The 17,200-nt window shown below is 41.9% G+C and overlaps 2 protein-coding genes across 2 annotated transcripts in view; one reads left to right on the plus strand and one right to left on the minus strand.

Moving 5' to 3' along the window:
- Window positions 1-13,602, plus strand: part of zcchc24 (zinc finger, CCHC domain containing 24) — a 31,623-nt gene extending 18,021 nt beyond the window's left edge. The window contains exons 3-4 of the mRNA XM_031874243.1: window positions 6,023-6,187; window positions 9,373-13,602. Coding sequence (XP_031730103.1) covers window positions 6,023-6,187; window positions 9,373-9,486 — 279 coding nt within the window. The 3' untranslated portion in view covers window positions 9,487-13,602. The remainder of the gene's footprint in view (window positions 1-6,022; window positions 6,188-9,372) is intronic.
- Window positions 13,603-14,811: 1,209 nt separating this feature from the next.
- ppifa (peptidylprolyl isomerase Fa) lies at window positions 14,812-16,785 on the minus strand. The gene is made up of 6 exons (XM_031874256.1): window positions 16,391-16,785; window positions 16,226-16,256; window positions 16,009-16,097; window positions 15,838-15,934; window positions 15,288-15,363; window positions 14,812-15,189 (listed from the first exon to the last, which is right to left on the minus strand). The coding sequence occupies exons 1-6, from the start codon at window positions 16,532-16,534 to the stop codon at window positions 15,027-15,029; spliced, it is 600 nt and encodes a 199-aa protein (XP_031730116.1). The 5' UTR covers window positions 16,535-16,785; the 3' UTR covers window positions 14,812-15,026.
- Between the last annotated feature and the right edge of the window lie 415 nt (window positions 16,786-17,200).

Genomic DNA, 17,200 nt, shown 5'->3' on the forward strand with positions numbered 1-17,200 from the left:
CATTGCATCGGTTTCTGTTGCACCGTGTTTGCTGTTAATGTATCGTTTCCACTTTGCGCAGCACTTTTTTTTTTTTTTTCCCTATTTAGAGCGTTTCCATTGTTGTATTTGTTTGGGGATTTTTTATGTGTTTTTAAATTGGCATCGTTTCTGAAGCTGCCGCATGTCTCTCCCCTTATTGCCCTTGTCGGCCACCGTAGATTGTTGTTATGAACTGAGGTGCATTGTGCTCAAGTGAAGGCAAATGTATCACTCAACGGCAACACCTGTTCCTCCCGTCACTTTCAGCCTCAGCCAGTTTTCTTTACAGGCATTAGAAAGAGACAGCTGCACCAGCAAAGGAGCCGTCCAGAGAGAGAGGGAGAGGTGAGAAAGATGGCAGCGAAAAAGAGAGAGCCACAGAAAACAGTGGCTGTATTTAGAGCTTGTAGTGCATGGTGGGATTGATAAATAGTCCCCATAATGCACCTGGCTGAGGTTCTGGCATGGCATTGGGGCTGTTTAGTCCAGCAGCGGAAACAGCCAATAAAAAAAATGCTTGTTCTGTGTGCAGTGAGACACAGCTGAGGTAGTGACAGTGTCATTCCTGTGAGAGACTCGAAGCAGAGGCCATCTGCACACCCTCACTTGGCCCTCAGTTCTGACTGACAGTCTGATGACTGCATCCTCAGATCTTAAGGCGCTGTGATGTCAGATAACGCGGGTAGTGATCGTCAAAGGACATGAGGATTTAACTGAGAAACAGAGTGCTTTTTGTTTTCTTTCTCTATTTTACTAGGTGCCATGTAGAGAGGAATACCACACCAGATAACGTCACATGTGAAAGCATGTGACTTTTCTGCATATTTTTCATGTTCTGAATTGCCTTGGTGTGGTCAACCCAAAGCAAACTGTGGACTATAAACCGTAAGTATTATTTGCCCCGAATGACCCGACAAGCGTTTCCCGGTGTGGTCTGACAAAAAAATCATGCAGAACAATCTCACATTATCATAAATAAAATAAAATCTGTTTACTGGAAGAAAGAAACTTGGCTTAGATACGAGGCGTTACTTTGTTAGAAAGGGTTAAACACAAGGATTTTTTCTGTATCTATGAATCCAACAAAGCACCTATTTTGGAAATGTTTAGGTTTATTTGAAGACATTTCAAACACCTAAAGACTTGGCGTTATTCATGTTAAAGCTGAGCTGCATTTGCCAACAAAGACCCTGCGCTCCAAATGCAAGCCAGAAAAGTGGTTGCATACAATTACTACCAACCCTTTTCCAAAGCCTCAATGTTGTTTTACCCACCAAATCCCTTGTTTTCTCATAGAGGCAGGCAGACAAACCGCTGAATGGCATCTAGCATTCGCATAAAAACCTAAGCTCTGTTGTCAGCGATGTCTCCTCGTATTTGTTGCCTGTGGGCGGACTGTGGGCAATATGTGGAGCCCAAACCCACTGTAGGTAGATGTCTCCCATAATACGACCAGTGAGTATGAAATCCCATATCCACAACCTTGAAAGAAGCAGTCTTTTGGAATGATTACTCTTAGGTTTGGCTTGGAAGGGACGTCTAATATTAAACTAAGCTATCCTGTTGCTGGAGACAGAGGATTAAGGGTTCAGGTTTGTGTCTGGTGTATATCCACTGGTCATTACTCTTAGCCTGGAATGTAAGATCAACACCAATGCAAGATTACCGTAAGGCCTCAGACAGCGGTCTGGACCACTTTCTTTTTCTTTGTTTTTATCCAGTGGTCAGTACACTAGAGCAGAATTTCAAGATGGTTTTGTGGCAAAAATGATATTCAAACCTGCAACTTCAGAGTCAGCTGCCTGGGCTGCATACCTTGTAATCAATTTCACGGTATTACCTGAATTACCCTTCACAGTGGGTGTCATCTAGACCGGGATCGCTCACTTAAACACGCCTCTTCCAAATCCAGTAATCTACCTGCAACAAATTCCTAATATTGTTCTGTTTGTACAACGTATGAGTCTTTAAAATCGTCCGTCCCCCCCCCCCCCCCAGAGAATCGTCTCCACATTCCTCCACATGATAATGAGTCCAATCCACTGTAGTTGTGGCCAAAGCTAGAGCGGTTAGTTAATGCTCTCTCTCTCTCTCTGAAATGTATGGCCTAATTGAAAGCAGAGCAGCAATTTTACGACGGCTCTTGGTGTTTCTTGTGTTCTGCCCCTATGGAGGCCATCTGCTTTGGATTTAGAATTCCTTCTCCTTCTCCACCCTCCTGAGAGGGGCTGATCGGAGGGTCTCTCCACAGTTGGCTGGAGCGACTGTTGGGCTTGTGGTATTTGTCCACTTTTCCTTTTTCTGTGTGTGGATGTTTGGAGTGTGATTCCAGAGGAGCAGGAGGCTGTTTCAGGACGTTAATTCTTTCTCAATCTTAATGAGCTTTCTTCTGTTTCTGTTCATCTTGTTCTCTCTCGCGTCTCATGGTTGTGTCTCCCTTTTTTGTTTTATGGTCTCTTGTTATTCTATGTAATGCAGTTTGTGAGCTCATTAATCCTGCAATATAAGCCAAAGAATGATCTGTGTCCTTGTAGCCGGGCTAAACACTGAGTGGGAGTAGTGCAGGAAACAGTATGCCGAGACTTTCCAGTTGTGTCTCAAGAGTGCATGAAAACCTGTGGATGTGGAATTTGTTGATAGTGTGTGTGTGTGTTTTTGCATTTATGTCTGAGTGTTAAAGGGGTCAAGAGGAAAGAAGGACATTATGTGTGGCCATGTTGAGATTGCATCAGTGAATGTGTATCACGTGTGTAAATGCTTCATTTAAGAGTTCACTGACCCAAAGTTTGTGTGCGTGTGTGTGTGTGTGTGTGTGATATGACGGGTCCGTGCTGGGATCTGGACCAAAGGAGGATGTGGTCAACTCGTTGTGTGTTGTGGAGCTGCACTGTCCTCAACCCACACACTGACCCTTACCTCACTAGCGGGGCTCTAGCCTCGGGGACATAAACTAACATTGACTCAATGCAAAGCCGGCGCTGCGAAGTGATACGACAAACACGGCTCGCCATCTCCCGGCACGGACCACATCAAGCGATTCGCTGTTTCAGAGCTTTGTTTTTCCACTTGACGGACACCTAAAATGCTCTAAAAGGCTCCGATATGTCCATTTAGCTCTTCCTCTGGCACCAGCTTGAATGGCTTTATTTGTAGAGACAAAGGAAAAGAAAACACATCCTCATATGCAGGCTCATCTCCAGAGTGTTTGTGTGGTGTGATGACGCAGATCCATTAAATCAGTCATTGTACTGTGTGTATTTTTGTATTGTGAAATGGTTTGTAAATGTTGCTTTAAAGGCAACTTAGCGAAGTTATTTTCCTGGAAATCAAGCCGAACGAAAACATTTGCTCAGGTTTTGATTTGTAGTCCTCTGCACCAGTGTACATGGACAGTTAGGCCTTGTATGTATGTATATGTATGTATGTATGTATGTATGTATGTATGTATGTATGTAAGTGAAGAAAAGCTTCCTTCAATAGCTGCTGCCCTGAATCTAGCCCCAAATGTCTTAGCCTGCCTCAGCTAACAGTGGTGGCACAACAGTCCAGATGTTATGGTGGCATTTGTTCCCTCGTGTTTGGGTGTCCATTAAAATGTGCAATACCAACTGTGCCTTGTGAAGTTTATTACATCAGCCCTCCATGAGAGGCAATGTGTTGCAATGGCCTGAAAACAACTGACCACAATGTGAGTCAGACTTATAAGTCCAAATGTCCAAATAAAGACTACTTATTTGGACATTACTTTGCAGTTGTGCAAACTAAATTTGCGTGTGCAGTATGTAAGGCAGAGGTGATATCATTTACATATAAACTTGGCTCATTCAATGCTTTTTCACTTTGTTTTTGGTGCATGTTTACCAACTTACAACTTGCGTATTAATCAGTTTATCAACTGCATTCATTTGGTGTTACTCAAAAGTATCAAATGTATTTCCTGGTATTCAGGTTGCTACTATCATAAAACACAATGAAACCAGTAAAACGTCTTCTATAAAAAAAATGTTACGATCAAAAAAAGTTACTGACAACTTTTCTGACTATTGACTAATAAATGAATCATCTTTCAGCGACTTCTTTCTCGTATTTAAAAACTTTATTAAGCTCTTTTGGACACAACTGAGCAACCGAATCACCAAGATTGCATCTACTTCTTCATCTGGACTGGATGGATAAACCATCTGCTGTGTGTACATCAGAGGCATCTTCAAATTGATTGCACACAGCGTTGTATCTAATGTGAAAGCACTCAGCTGCAGATGGAGCATGACGTGCAGCCAAAGGCCCAAGGCCAGACCCTGGAAACAGCATGGAGCTAGAGAGGAATGGTCATGAGGAGGATGAGTGCTGTTTCTGTCCTGCTGAGTCCTGGCTGCAGTATCGGGGAGAGATTTATCTTTTTTTTTTTTTTTATACATTTAAACATTGGGAAATTTGACTATGTTCACATTTCCAAATGAATAACGAGGGTTAAGGTCAGACCACCTGGGTAGTACACCTGGTGCTCTGATCAAGTTTATTTTTAAACAAATAAATCAGATTTATTTTTATTTGAACAGTCTTACCGCAGCAGAAACCTAGAAAGTGATGGTTCTTTTTAGCGTTAGGCTTTTTAAGATTGAAAATGGCAGAACGTTTGTTGGCTCATCGAGTAACTAGATCATTTTCAACAAAATGCTGCCATGGCATTGTCTTTGAGACTGCCAATCGACTGTATGAAGACAGCTCTGTCAGTGCGTGTGTACACCAGCCGTCTGCAGGCGAGCAGAAGTCTGATCTTCCAGCCAGCGTTGCTGTCACAGTGGGAGATGCGAAGCTGACGGTGGGGTTGAGGTCATGCTGTTGATGGGGCCAGATTGAAGCACAGCCGCTCATACTTACTGCTGCAAACTGCTGACGTCTATAAGGACGGCGCCAGATGCTCCTGATTAAAGTTCCTATTACTCACACATGGGTTGGGACAAATAAAGGGAAGACCGTGGATACAGGTTGTACCCCTCACTCTCACTCTCACTGCCCAATGCTAAAGTGATTATGAAAACAATCTGCAGGCTTGCAGGAGACTCATGAGTGGAGTGGACAGGTCTGATTTCACTTTGAACGCAGAGAGAGACTTTCCTAACCTTCTGGAAAGCTGCCATCAGTTACATGCTGTGTATTAAGATTACTTATTTCTGCCATATCACATCTCCGTCTGTACATGAAAGCCTTTTTTTAAAGTTTGACACAAAATAGCACGATTCCCCACTACTCCGTTCCCAATGTTTATCTTCCAAGTTGAAGGATTTTGTTGAGTGAAATCACCTTTATCCTAGGACGACAGTGACTAACACGAGGCAGATGGAATGTTTTGGGATGATTTTTCCTGTATTTTTTTATGATGATGGGGTTTCAAATTGATAATGACAAGCCCTGTCAAACTTACTCATCAGTATACATTTGGGTTTCTTTTGGCAGGACAGTTTGTGATTTACCCTTGTGATGACATCAGCGATACGTTTGTCTGTAGCATGCTTTTAGAGGGGAAAAAAAACGACTTTTCACCCAGGGCTGTTATAGTGGCCGAAATAAAGTTGGCAACATGAAGTCATTGGAGCGGCTCCTCCCAACAATATTGCCCTCAGGCTTGTGCTTTTTTTATGGCTGGCTGATAGTTTGTAATTATCTCCCTCGTGAGAATCAGAGGAGTAATTTAACACAGCTGCAATAGAAGTAAATGTCAATTACACAGCCACATATTGTTCCAATATGGCGTTTAGGACCGTGATCTATGATGAAGTTGAATACACAAGCGCAACAAGGGTGGACACACCCTGCTGTCAAAAGCTCAACATCCGTTATCGTCCAAGAGATTCTCTTAGAAATGTCACTCTGAACTCTGAACAGCAATGAATGAAAACATTCTGCAGTCCTAAAGTTAAAATGATCAGATGAAGAATGTTCAAAGTATTCATTTCCCCTCATGCGGATGCATTTTATTCACTCACACTGTTCTTTACAGGCCAGACCCAAAGGTGAAGGGCTGACACCCTACCAGGGAAAGAAGAGATGCTTCGGAGAGTATAAGTGCCCCAAGTGTAAGAGGAAGTGGATGAGTGGCAACTCCTGGGCCAACATGGGACAAGAATGTATCAAATGCCACATCAACGTCTATCCACACAAACAGGTACCTGCGATATACTGTATCACTCCCTGGGAATTTGCAGTGATGTCTTAATGTAAAGAAAAAAACGTTTAAGTGGTAGATTGAGTCCAGACTGTGGTTTGCGTGTCTGCATATTGCCTTGAGGATATTCCAGATGGCCTCATTAAAGCAGAATAACAATCATACCACTAACAATTGCTTGTTCATCTTTGGTAATAAACCAACACTGAATAAACTCATTTCATTTCCTGACTGATAAAAGTTTTGGATTGTTTCCTGAATGTCAATGAATCTTAAAAAAACAACAATGTTAATGTCTCACAGACACAAACTCCCTCTGAGATAATTGAGGCTTACAACTTCAGGAATTCCTTTCACATTTAATAACACAAAACAAGTTCATTCATATTAAACAAGACACTGTGGAGTGTTATTCACAACAGCAAACACTGAGCTGTCTGTCTAGCTTAACCTCGGATTTTCCTCTCAGCCTGTTGACTAAAGCGATGGATCGCCTGAGAAAGAATCCACTCTGCTTTCTTCAGCGAGAGATATATTTATCCTCAACCACTCATCTTTTAATATTTATGCTTTTCCACATTCTTCCAATTCCACTTCCTGAAATAAAGTTAGGATTACTCCTAGAAGCTCTGCTCGTTCTCTGAATACCACGGGGGGGGGGGGGGACCATGCTCCACTCTGCTAACACTTACACAGAACGAAGCAGGAAAGGGACGATGCTCGACAAATTTACCCGAAATGCCTGCGAGAAGTCAAAAACATTTCCAGACAATGGAAAGTTTAAGGTGCAGTACACGGGATTGGGAGCGTTCGTATTGCCCCTCAACGGCTCTCAACAAGTCGACTATGTAAACAAAGCAAAGGAAAAACTCTGATTACAACACACACACACACACACACACACAGCGGGAGAGCGACTTCTTCCTCTGCTCAGGAGGACATTACACAACTACATCTTTACAAAGACAATAGTGGTTTGCTGCTGATGAAACATTGCACATGTAATGCTTAATTTACTACAATTGTTTATTACTGCAATCATTACTTTTGTCTGTTAATTTGCATCTTCACCGGTGTGAGATCTTAACCAAGAACATTACTATACTCTTTTAAAAAGCCTGGGTGGAGGACTGCATGCCTTTCTTTCCACGGAGGTCACTGGTGAGAAAACCTCACTCTACTCCGAGTCTTGTGGCAAAGCTACACACAGGCAAGCAAATTCCCTGCATTTGCAATGTCACCCACTTAACATATTTCCCCCCTGTCAGCGTTTGAAACGGACCACTAACCTCTGCGTCCTCGACTATCAAAGAGTTCAGCCTCTCAGCAAGGCTCCCTCCTGCCATGCGGATTCCCATAAATATCCTGAATATGTATTTTACAATCCCATCCACATGCATAAAATATTTGGTGGGCAATATATTTATTTTGGTTTAAAACAAATTCCATCAGGTATGATGGTGACATGTCCCCCTTCCTTTTCAAAAGTAGATTCTTTTGGTCCCCCTGTACTTTTACAGCTTGATTTACTCACTGATTGAACTCAGCTGTGTAACATTTCAGTGTTATTTGGTTGCAGTGGGCAAAAGTAAGTCTCCGCAAATCTTCTGGTGAGTTTAACCTCGCTAAACTTTGACACATTCATTTTCTACGTTGCTCAAGCCGTCCAATCAATTCACCTTGTAACGATCAAGCTAACGAGCATGCTAACTGACAGTTAAAGCTATTTAAATGACGGTTAGTAAGCTTGCTAGCTCAGAGAACTCTTTTGCACTCTTTGCTCTTTATTGAATGAAATGATGTAAAATGCTGAGAACAAAAGGCCAATAAATGTCACTGTACAGAGAAAATAGAAAGGAGCTCTGAGAGCTGGATTGACTGACTCGTGCTAGCATGTACTAGCATGTGGCTTGTTAGCTGGCCAACTACAGTAGTTCACTATCTAGCCCTGAGAGTAGAAGCACAACCAATTTCACCAACATGCACGGAGGAATTCTGCTTTGCCGCTTCCTGTTGTGACCGGGCCTTTGCTCTTTGTGAGCATTGGGTTGTAGGAGGTATTCTTTGTCCCCCTGGATTCGCCTCTCAGGCTACATTGACGTTGTCCTTCGCTTCGGACACTTCGGTGTCAAACTATACCATCAAAAACGAGAGACCATCTTGCAATGGATGACCGTGACGCCAAATCAGTCCATGGGCGTAAAGTGGGTGGCCAATGGCCCCTTCCACACTTCCTAGCCCCTACATCCAGCGCCCTTACTCCGACCACTCCCATCTTCAAACTGCCTTCATTTTTTTTAATCTCAAATACATATCTGTAACATAGTTTTGTGCATAGTTGCGCCACAAAATCGGCCCACAGATGTATAAACACCGTCTCGCGGCTACACCTCAGACTTCAGCTTCAGCGCTGACTCGACTGAGCTTGAGTTTCTCGCTCAAGGACACTTCAACAGGGAAGATGCCTGCAGTACAGGGGCTTGAACCCTGTACCTTCTAACTGCTGACGGGACCTCATAAAATACACATCACATTTTCCAGCTTTTCTCAAGGACCTGGTGTTTTTAAAGCACCGATAGTAAAGTCGTAACACTTCCTGGCAGACTCATTAGTGGACGACTGAAATATCTCTCTGTAGTGACCCGTGGTAACCTGGTTTCCTTTAGTTAGACCACTTTGAATAAATAGCAGTTTTGTGAAAAAAAGAAAGAAAGAAAAAGCCCGAACAAGAAAAGAACAATAGATGAGAAATAAAATGTTCCAGACAGATTGTTAAAATAACCTTGATATGTGCTTCCCCAGATAGATTCCCTTCGTCCTCGTGATTAATCCACAAAAGCCATTGCTGCAGCAGTTTGCTGATATTTCCATACAGGTCACCATGATCAAATGCTGGATACTGGATCTTTTTCTTTAATACCAGGTTGATAAAGTGTGCTTCAAGTTTCCAGAGCTAATGGTGTGCTGCCATATCTCTGCAACTAATTGTGTTTAGTACACGTCTGGTCTGTGAAGAATACGCGTACCGTCTGAGGCCAAAGTAGTTAAGTGAATAGCTGAGTTGAATCTGGTTCCAGAGAAACTGCTTTGCATAATTTAAGAGGTTTATGTGTGTGCTGCTTGGGTTTGCTTTCCTCATAACTTTCTTTATGACTCATTGCTGGTTCTCTTGTTTGTTTTCTCAGCGCCCTTTAGAGAAGCCGGATGGCCTGGATGTTTCTGACCAGAGTAAGGAGCACCCCCAACACCTGTGCGAGAAATGTAAAGTCCTGGGCTACTACTGCCGCCGTGTGCAATAATCCTCTTTATTCAGAGTCAGAGAGCAACTTTTTGTGTCCCAAGTCCTATAGCTCGTCCTCCATCAAGGCTGTTAACTTCCTCCCCTCACTTCCAGGTTTCCCTCATCCCTGCCCTGCACACAACATGGCAGCCTTTCCTCCTCACGTCTTCCCCCACTTCTCTTAGAAGACTCAAATATGGACTGTAGCTCTGATCCTTTCTGTCCCTCTTTTTTTTTTCCAGTGACAGTATTGAAGACTACATTCAGGAATAAGAGGAACATGTTAACTTAGGATCAATCTCTCCAAGTGCTCTTCATCAAAAGCGAAAAACTTGCCAAAATCAGTGACTTTTTTTTTGTGCCTCGACGTATCAGAAACCACATAACCCCGTTGATAAACAACAAGGCATACATTGATAAATTAGCATGTATGTCAATGGTGTCACTGACATTATTGGTCTCAATACATCACCTCACCTCGGGGTTTGTTGGCTTTGTGTTTACAGAGATCAGCCTTCCATTTCCCTGCCAAGTGAAGTGTGTCGTAATGTGACGGACGTTTAACCCGGGCATCTCACGAGGGTATAACGTACACGAGGCCTTTGATGTCCTGCCGTATTCGGGTCAACAGCACATCTTATTAACTGTGAATTAACTGAGGGACAATGTGCCAAACATCCCTAGCTTACATTTGGCCTATTTATTTGCTTGTTGTCTAGTGTGCAATTTGAATTTTAACTGAAATGTTGTTGTTTTTTGTATGTTTGTACATCACATTATTGTGTAACTGCTTCCACTGTAGGTTCAGTCGCTCCTTGTCTAGATTTAGTGCGTTGCTAACAGAAAAGGTGTAGAGTATTTTTGCTGCCACACAATTTCTCAATTATCTATAGTGTTCAATACGTATCGATGTTAGAAAGGCAAATTGTGTACATTTCAAATCACGTAAAAGGTCAACTGATAAGGAGCTGTACTAGTTTTAGTACCAATAATTTTGCCGTCCACGCAATTTCTCACCAGTGTTGAATATTCAATTTTTCAAAGCACTTAAAAAAAGAAATACTGCTTGCCACATTTTGATCAGCATTACAAAACATGAGTAAACTGGTCACATAGAAGGCCTGACTAGATTTTAACCACGAATTAGAAGAAGATGTTGGTTTGAAAGAGACATCTGAGGTCACATTGAAGTGCCAGCTGATGCCCGGCAGCCTTAGTTCAGTCCGTGAAGCTAAATGGAAACTTTTAAAAACAATGTCCAACAGCTGATTGCAGTGTAAAGAGTGTCTAGAGGGAGGTGACGTTTTTGGAGAACTGCCGTGATTTTCAGGTCGGTTGAGAGAAACGAGAAGATTTAAAATAGGAGGACGGATTTGTAAAGTGGTGATGCGGAAGATTCAAGGAAATACTGAAAGTGATGATGAATTAAGTTTACTTTTTATGAATATAAGTGCCTACTATTATAAACCAATGTCTTTAAAGGAAGAGAAGTTCACATCCTGTTTACATATATCACCGTGCGGTCGAAAGCACTACAGCGGAGATTAATGTCGCTTTGACTTTTAGAAACCGGCCTTTTCGAGGAGCCTTGTTATAGAAATTGTGAACTATTTTATACGTACTGTATATCTAGCCTTATAAAAGCTGGTTGACTATATCTATATTATACTGTAACATACTGTATGTGCCTTAAAAAGATTGAAATCATTCTGAAGTATCAGGACTATAGGAGGCAGGAAAAGACATGTGGGGATAGGGCAGTACACGTGCATGTGGTAACTGTAAGTTTGATGCAGGTTCAAGATGTGACAAAGGACAAGAAAATGTTACAGTTCACCCATTAGTTGGTTCTGGCATGGTGGGTGTTCGCTTCAACACAGTTTGCGGAGTTGGAGGCACAAGGCTGAAACAGCATTTCCAGCTGGCAAAAACAATCCCACTGTGGTCTGTTGTCATGGAATATCCACAAAGATGTTATTTCTTTGTCGATCCTCACAACAGAAACTGTGGACCTCACTCTTTGTTTTTTTTAATCTATTGCAGTTGTGTTCATCCAAGGAACCGAGGAACCGGGGGTTTTGTAAAACAACAAAAACATTCATGGTCACTCGCCTTAGTGGGGAAGACTGCAGTGGCTGCTTATGGTACCTCACAGTTAGCTCACTCATCTGTAAAGTTAAAGGAGCACTCCAGTGGTTTAGTAGTGCAGCTCCACAACGTTAGGAGGCTTGACACTAAAGACTAGTTGAAATCAATGCAGCAGAGGCTGAGAACTCAAGCTCCAACACGCTGGATCCTACCTTTCCCATAATGCAACTCAACAGTTCAGAAGACTTCCACTGCCTGGTGAAATGCCCACATCTTTCAAACTCCACACCCACAGGTTGTAACGCAGGCTTCTTGTTAAAAATGTGTCTACAAGTCCAAACAGAGATAACTGTGATTGTTAAAGACCTAGTCTGAATGAAAGATTCTCCTTTTAGTTGGGAACAATCCATTTTACTTACGGTTAACATCGGATTTCTTTTGCTCTGTTGGATGACACTGACCTAACCGGGCTGAACCGTACCGTCCGCATCACGCCATGTGGCTGCAGTGAGAGAAATGGATACCAATGATGCCTTATGAGCTCAGCTCATAAACAAGTACCAATGGTTTTGTGATTCACAGAGTTCTGGCAGAGTAATGATGAATCCTGTTTGATTCAGCCCAGAGACACGTTATGAGGCCATTTTAAATGGCAAAATGAAGAGCCAATGGAAGCAGTTGATAGAATACATTTAAAAAAAGAAAAAAAAATCTCTGCTTTCAGACATAATGTCTTGAATGCATATACTTGACTTTTCTAGTACCTTTTCAGTTCGAATTTATTATTTTCTATGAATGAGATGTGTATTTTGGAACACTTAATAGATGTTGAAAATTTTACCGCAATCTGCAGAAACTCCAGAGTTATTTCCCTGACAAAGAAAGACTGTTTTATGTATATATTTGATGGCCATCATTATCAAGGATAGTTGCTCTTTTTAAAGTGTTATGCAATATTGAAGCTTTTTTTGTGTGTGAAGAAGGGCCTATTGCTGAGAAATATACAAAGCCGGGAGGTTTTTGTTCCTTTTCTTTTATGTTTTACAATAATCTGAGGGGTTATCCTGCAGACATATTTATGGAAAGATTTTTTACAACACTTTTTGTATAGAATATGCAACAAAGTTACACTAAGAAGGAAATATTGATGTCTACATAAGAGTATTATTAAAAAAAAAAAAAAAAAAGCTGGTACATAATTAATAGCCTTTCTCAGTTGTAAGCCATTGTTTGTGTTTTGTTCTGATGTTATCAGTGTTGAATAAGTCACAATGTTATTCAGTTGCTACGTGTAACTAATTATGAGCTGCCGTTGACATCCATATAGTCACGCGTGTTCATTTTGTAAACAACATTATGAAGATATATATTGTGTTAACATGCAGAAATCTTTTGATTTCTTAAGTAGTGACGGATACGCACCACTGTATAAGCACGTTAAACTGTGAGATGTAGAGAAACTATTATAAAATGTTACGGTGTTATTAGTAGTTTAGGGAGCATATACTTTTGTCAAGAAAAGCGTGTGTGACAAAGAACTATTTTAGAGTTTGCATGTGCATGTGTTTGAATTAAATATTTTTTGGTGCAATGTATACTTATTTAAATATTTTTACAGTAGTTTGCTACAGTACATATTGTTTTTAACGTTATCAGCAACTTCTGATTGTTATTAGCCTTGAAGTGTTTCATTTACCGTCCCGTGTAGCCTCTACGAATAATACATATTTACTGAATGTCATGTGTTAACACTTACGTGGTCAATTTGGAACATTGTGTTTGTATTCTTTACTGGTCTGTATCACTTGAGATGTTTGTATTGCACTATTGCAATAATGTTATACTTTGAATTGGACAGAACACAGGCGTGAGGTAGGAAAGACAATGATTTTGGGAAACAAAGGACAGTCATGGTTTCGAGAGTAAGACCACAGGTCTGTTTTTCATGTCCATGAAATGGCATTCCAAAATGTGCCTTATTTGTTAGTTGGGAAACCATTTTAGTGCCGTCGAGAGTTTGATGCATTAAAGTCATATTGAATTAGGAGTGCTTGTACTGTGTGGTTTCATTTGCTTGGGTCCTCTGCTGAACTGTTGTCAGCAGTAACTGGGAGGCGTTCCCTCTGGAGCTTGATTTCAGTCTAAAGCAACATGTTTCCTGAGAGCTCCTGCTTGTATAATACTCATTACACAGAGTATATGTGTTGTCTTTGACTGCAAGCTCAAAGAGTTAGGCAAGACTGAGCGTGTAGATCATGATAAAGAGGTTTTTAATGGATTATTCAAGGCGGTTGTGTAACAGGGGGGGGGGGGGGCATGTAAAACTTGTTTTTCCCTCTCAGTGAAAGTGCTGAAAGACAACAGACACATCGAGCTGACAGGACTCCAGTCCAACACTTTGAGTCAAACTGCGGATGGACAGGAAACCTAAAACACAAAAGGACGGACGCACCAGCTGACATGGGTGCCGTGTGATGAATGGAGACATTTACAGCAGAGGAACCAGCTTGTACCAGTTGTGGATGTCATTGTGTTGCATGTGTAATAAACGCTTGGCCGCAGGCACCGTCATCTTTGGAGCCAAGTTTCCACGAGCAATATTGGACATGCATTCCTAATAACTAAAACTAAACCAGGAGGGGTGGGGGACCCAAATTATATCAAGTTTGTTACAACATCTCTTACTCAAACAGAGTGAGAGCTGAGAAGTCTCTATGGCAACAATGTAATCGGAGAATTCAAACAAACGGTGGAAAGTCAGCGCACATATGGTTTCATTTATGGGCAAGAGCTGCTTTTTTTTTTTTTGCGTCGCTTCATTATTTACTTTCATAAAGTATTAGCTCGATAAGCAGCACCACCCAGTCTCTGACTTTCAGACATGTCCTAGCCTCCTTTCCTCTCTCCTCCAGACACTCTGTGTTTTCAATAAAAAGGAAGAGCAGCCCACATACAAGCTAAAGGCATTTTCAGGTTCCTTTATGGTTCCAGCAGATGAAATCGTCTTCATGCACGGCGTCCAACGAGGCTACAGCCCCGCAGCTCTGTCTTCTGTCAACTGCATTCAAGTGATACTTCCAAGTCCACTGCAGGCGGATGTCGAATGATGTCACATCCTGCTCTGATGGACAGGAAGTCAGTCGCACTGGAGTGTCTAAAAAAAGCTGCTGGATCATTTCCAGGAAGCGTTAAAACCAGCAGGGTCGGTGGCACATTAGAGCAGATGTCCTGTACTAAGACTGGAGCTAGTCAAATCTGAAAACAGTCTTTTTATTTGGCTGTAAATGGAGAGTAATTGCACAATAAGAACATTTTACAAAGCGGATGACTTAGTGCTTGTACACAAAAAAATATAAACTGATGGAAAAATATCAGTTTTTAGGGCTGAGCAGGATCACAGGTGACGGCTCCTCCTTGAAAGTATTGTGAACACGGATGAAAGATAAAGTAAATACCAAATCGCATGCCTAGTCATCCCACAGAAGTCCTTGTGTGATTTTGGGGGATCTCCCCACAGTCAGTGATGACAATCTTCTTAATCACACCGCCGTCATGTAAATCGAAGGATTCCATCTTGGCGACCACGTCCATACCGTCCTTCACCTGCCCGAACACCACGTGTTTACCGTCAAGCCTGTACAGAAGAAGAGACGAAACGGGACTTTAGCAACTGTCGGATGTGGTGAGACGATGAGAGGCAGGGATGAGATGACGCATTAAAAAGTTATTTACCATTCAGTTTTAGCCGTACAGATGAAGAACTGGGAGCCGTTGGTGTTCGGCCCTGAATTTGCCATTGAAAGTGTTCCTGCAAAGATCAACAGGCCACAAGTAAGTCAATTAAACGTGACACAGTCAACAAGATCTTGGCCTCTTTTTTTTTTTTTTTTAAACCGCTAACCCAATATGATTCAGCATGACACGAGTCTGTGCCACACTGTATTTGGTGAAAGCCTGTCTCTCTTTCCTGAAAAGCAAACTGTGATAATGCCACACTTTAACATGACGCATCAAAATAATCAAGAAAAGGAGTAATTGCATTTGGACTAAAAAGTAGGTCATTCACCTACAGACAGTGGTTTATAGTGCTGCATGAAATTAGGCACTGCCATCTAGTGGAGAGGCAGCTATATTTAAAGATATAAAGCTGGGAAATTCTACTGTTAGGAGGCAAGGAGAGTGACAACTATATGCGTGGATTAAGGATCCTTTGTTGTGTCCTCCCTAACCAGAGATAAAGCAGTATAATAGTAATAGTATACGTGAAGCCGTGGAGATGTACCTGGACCGGTGTGTTTTAATTTGAAGTTTTCATCTTTGAACGTCTTCCCATATATAGATTTCCCTCCTGTGCCGTTGTGGTTGGTGAAATCTCCCCCCTGAAACAGAGAAACACAGCGACAGACAACATGGCAGACACCTCCATGTGCTCCATCTTCACTGTAACTCTTACCTGACACATGAACTCAGGTATGACCCTGTGGAACACAGAGCCCTTGAATCCGAAGCCAGGTTCCCCCGTGCACAGCGCTCTGAAGTTTGCTGTGAAATGAGTCGTCTTGTGTATTTAATTAACATTATAACAAGTAGTTGAATTCTTCTTTAAATGGTGAATTAAACAAATGCAACTCTTGGTATTGAGCAGCTAAAGAAACATGGTTGGAACATACCTGCAGTCTTTGGCACTACATCTGCATTCAACTGCAAGACAACACAAATCACAATCACATTCATGGATGGGTATTTAAACTGAGCCCTTATCGGTACATATTTGAGCACTGCGGTGCACGCTGCAGGTAGACCGAGGACGGGAGAGGCTAACGCTAGCTAGCTACCTCAATGGTTATCCTCCCAAGAGGCTCACTGTCGGCCTCGACGTCCAAAAACACGACAGGGTTCTTGGCGGGACCGGAGGAGAACAGCCTCGCGGCGACGACGCCCGGCGTGCTGTACCTCATGCGGTATCGTATTTTAGACATCGCTGCTCAGCTGAATGGGGTCAGGAGGACCTGCAGGCCATGGGTGCTGCTGGTGTTTACATCTGACGTCACGCGGACTGACAGGACGAACAGCGACACCACGTGGGAGGTTCCCGGAAGTACTTTATGTAGGTTGACAAAACAGGTGAACTTTTGTGAAATATTAAATATTTCAAATCCTATGGAGAGGGGAAAAAATGCAAAAACCTGATTTTGCAAAGAATCCATCACTGCTGAACTAATATTTCAGTTTTTATTTGTTTATGTTTTGTCAGTAAATAACCTTGAGTATTGTTTTACTATTGACACTTACTCTATTTGGGAAGACTGGTAACATTTTTAAATTTTACAATGCAAGTCTCTGTCAGTCATATACAATTTCAAAGGAGCTTTTCTGTTCCAACACCAGTTTTGCATTCATGTGATTTGCATTGCTGTTTTCCCTTGACGTCGTTTATCATTTGAATACTCATTTGGCTAAAGGGGCTGTGCTAAACCATCCTGCATTCATTTCTGTTCAGGTGCAGGATTGGTTGGTTGTGTTGGTGGTTTGTCTGAACTTTATTATTACCGTGTAAAGTGGTCATGCTTGTAAGAGAAACTAGATATCACTACAGGAGTGGCATGATGATAAGTCCAATTTAGCTTTGATGTTGCTTTTCCAAT

Source organism: Anarrhichthys ocellatus, unplaced genomic scaffold, assembly GCF_004355925.1.
Source record: "Anarrhichthys ocellatus isolate YVR2014 unplaced genomic scaffold, GSC_Weel_1.0 scaffold3, whole genome shotgun sequence".
NCBI lineage: Eukaryota > Metazoa > Chordata > Actinopteri > Perciformes > Anarhichadidae > Anarrhichthys > Anarrhichthys ocellatus.

Bases quoted from the DNA above. Each gene is read 5' to 3' on its own strand.
- ppifa (XM_031874256.1), bottom strand. From the start codon at position 16,534: ATGTCTAAAATACGATACCGCATGAGGTACAGCACGCCGGGCGTCGTC. The intron at 15,935-16,008 runs GTAAGAGTTACA...TCTCTGTTTCAG, and splicing joins TACCTGAGTTCATGTGTCAG to GGGGGAGATTTCACCAACCA. The intron at 15,190-15,287 runs GTAAATAACTTT...TCTTCTGTACAG, and splicing joins TGTACGGCTAAAACTGAATG to GCTTGACGGTAAACACGTGG.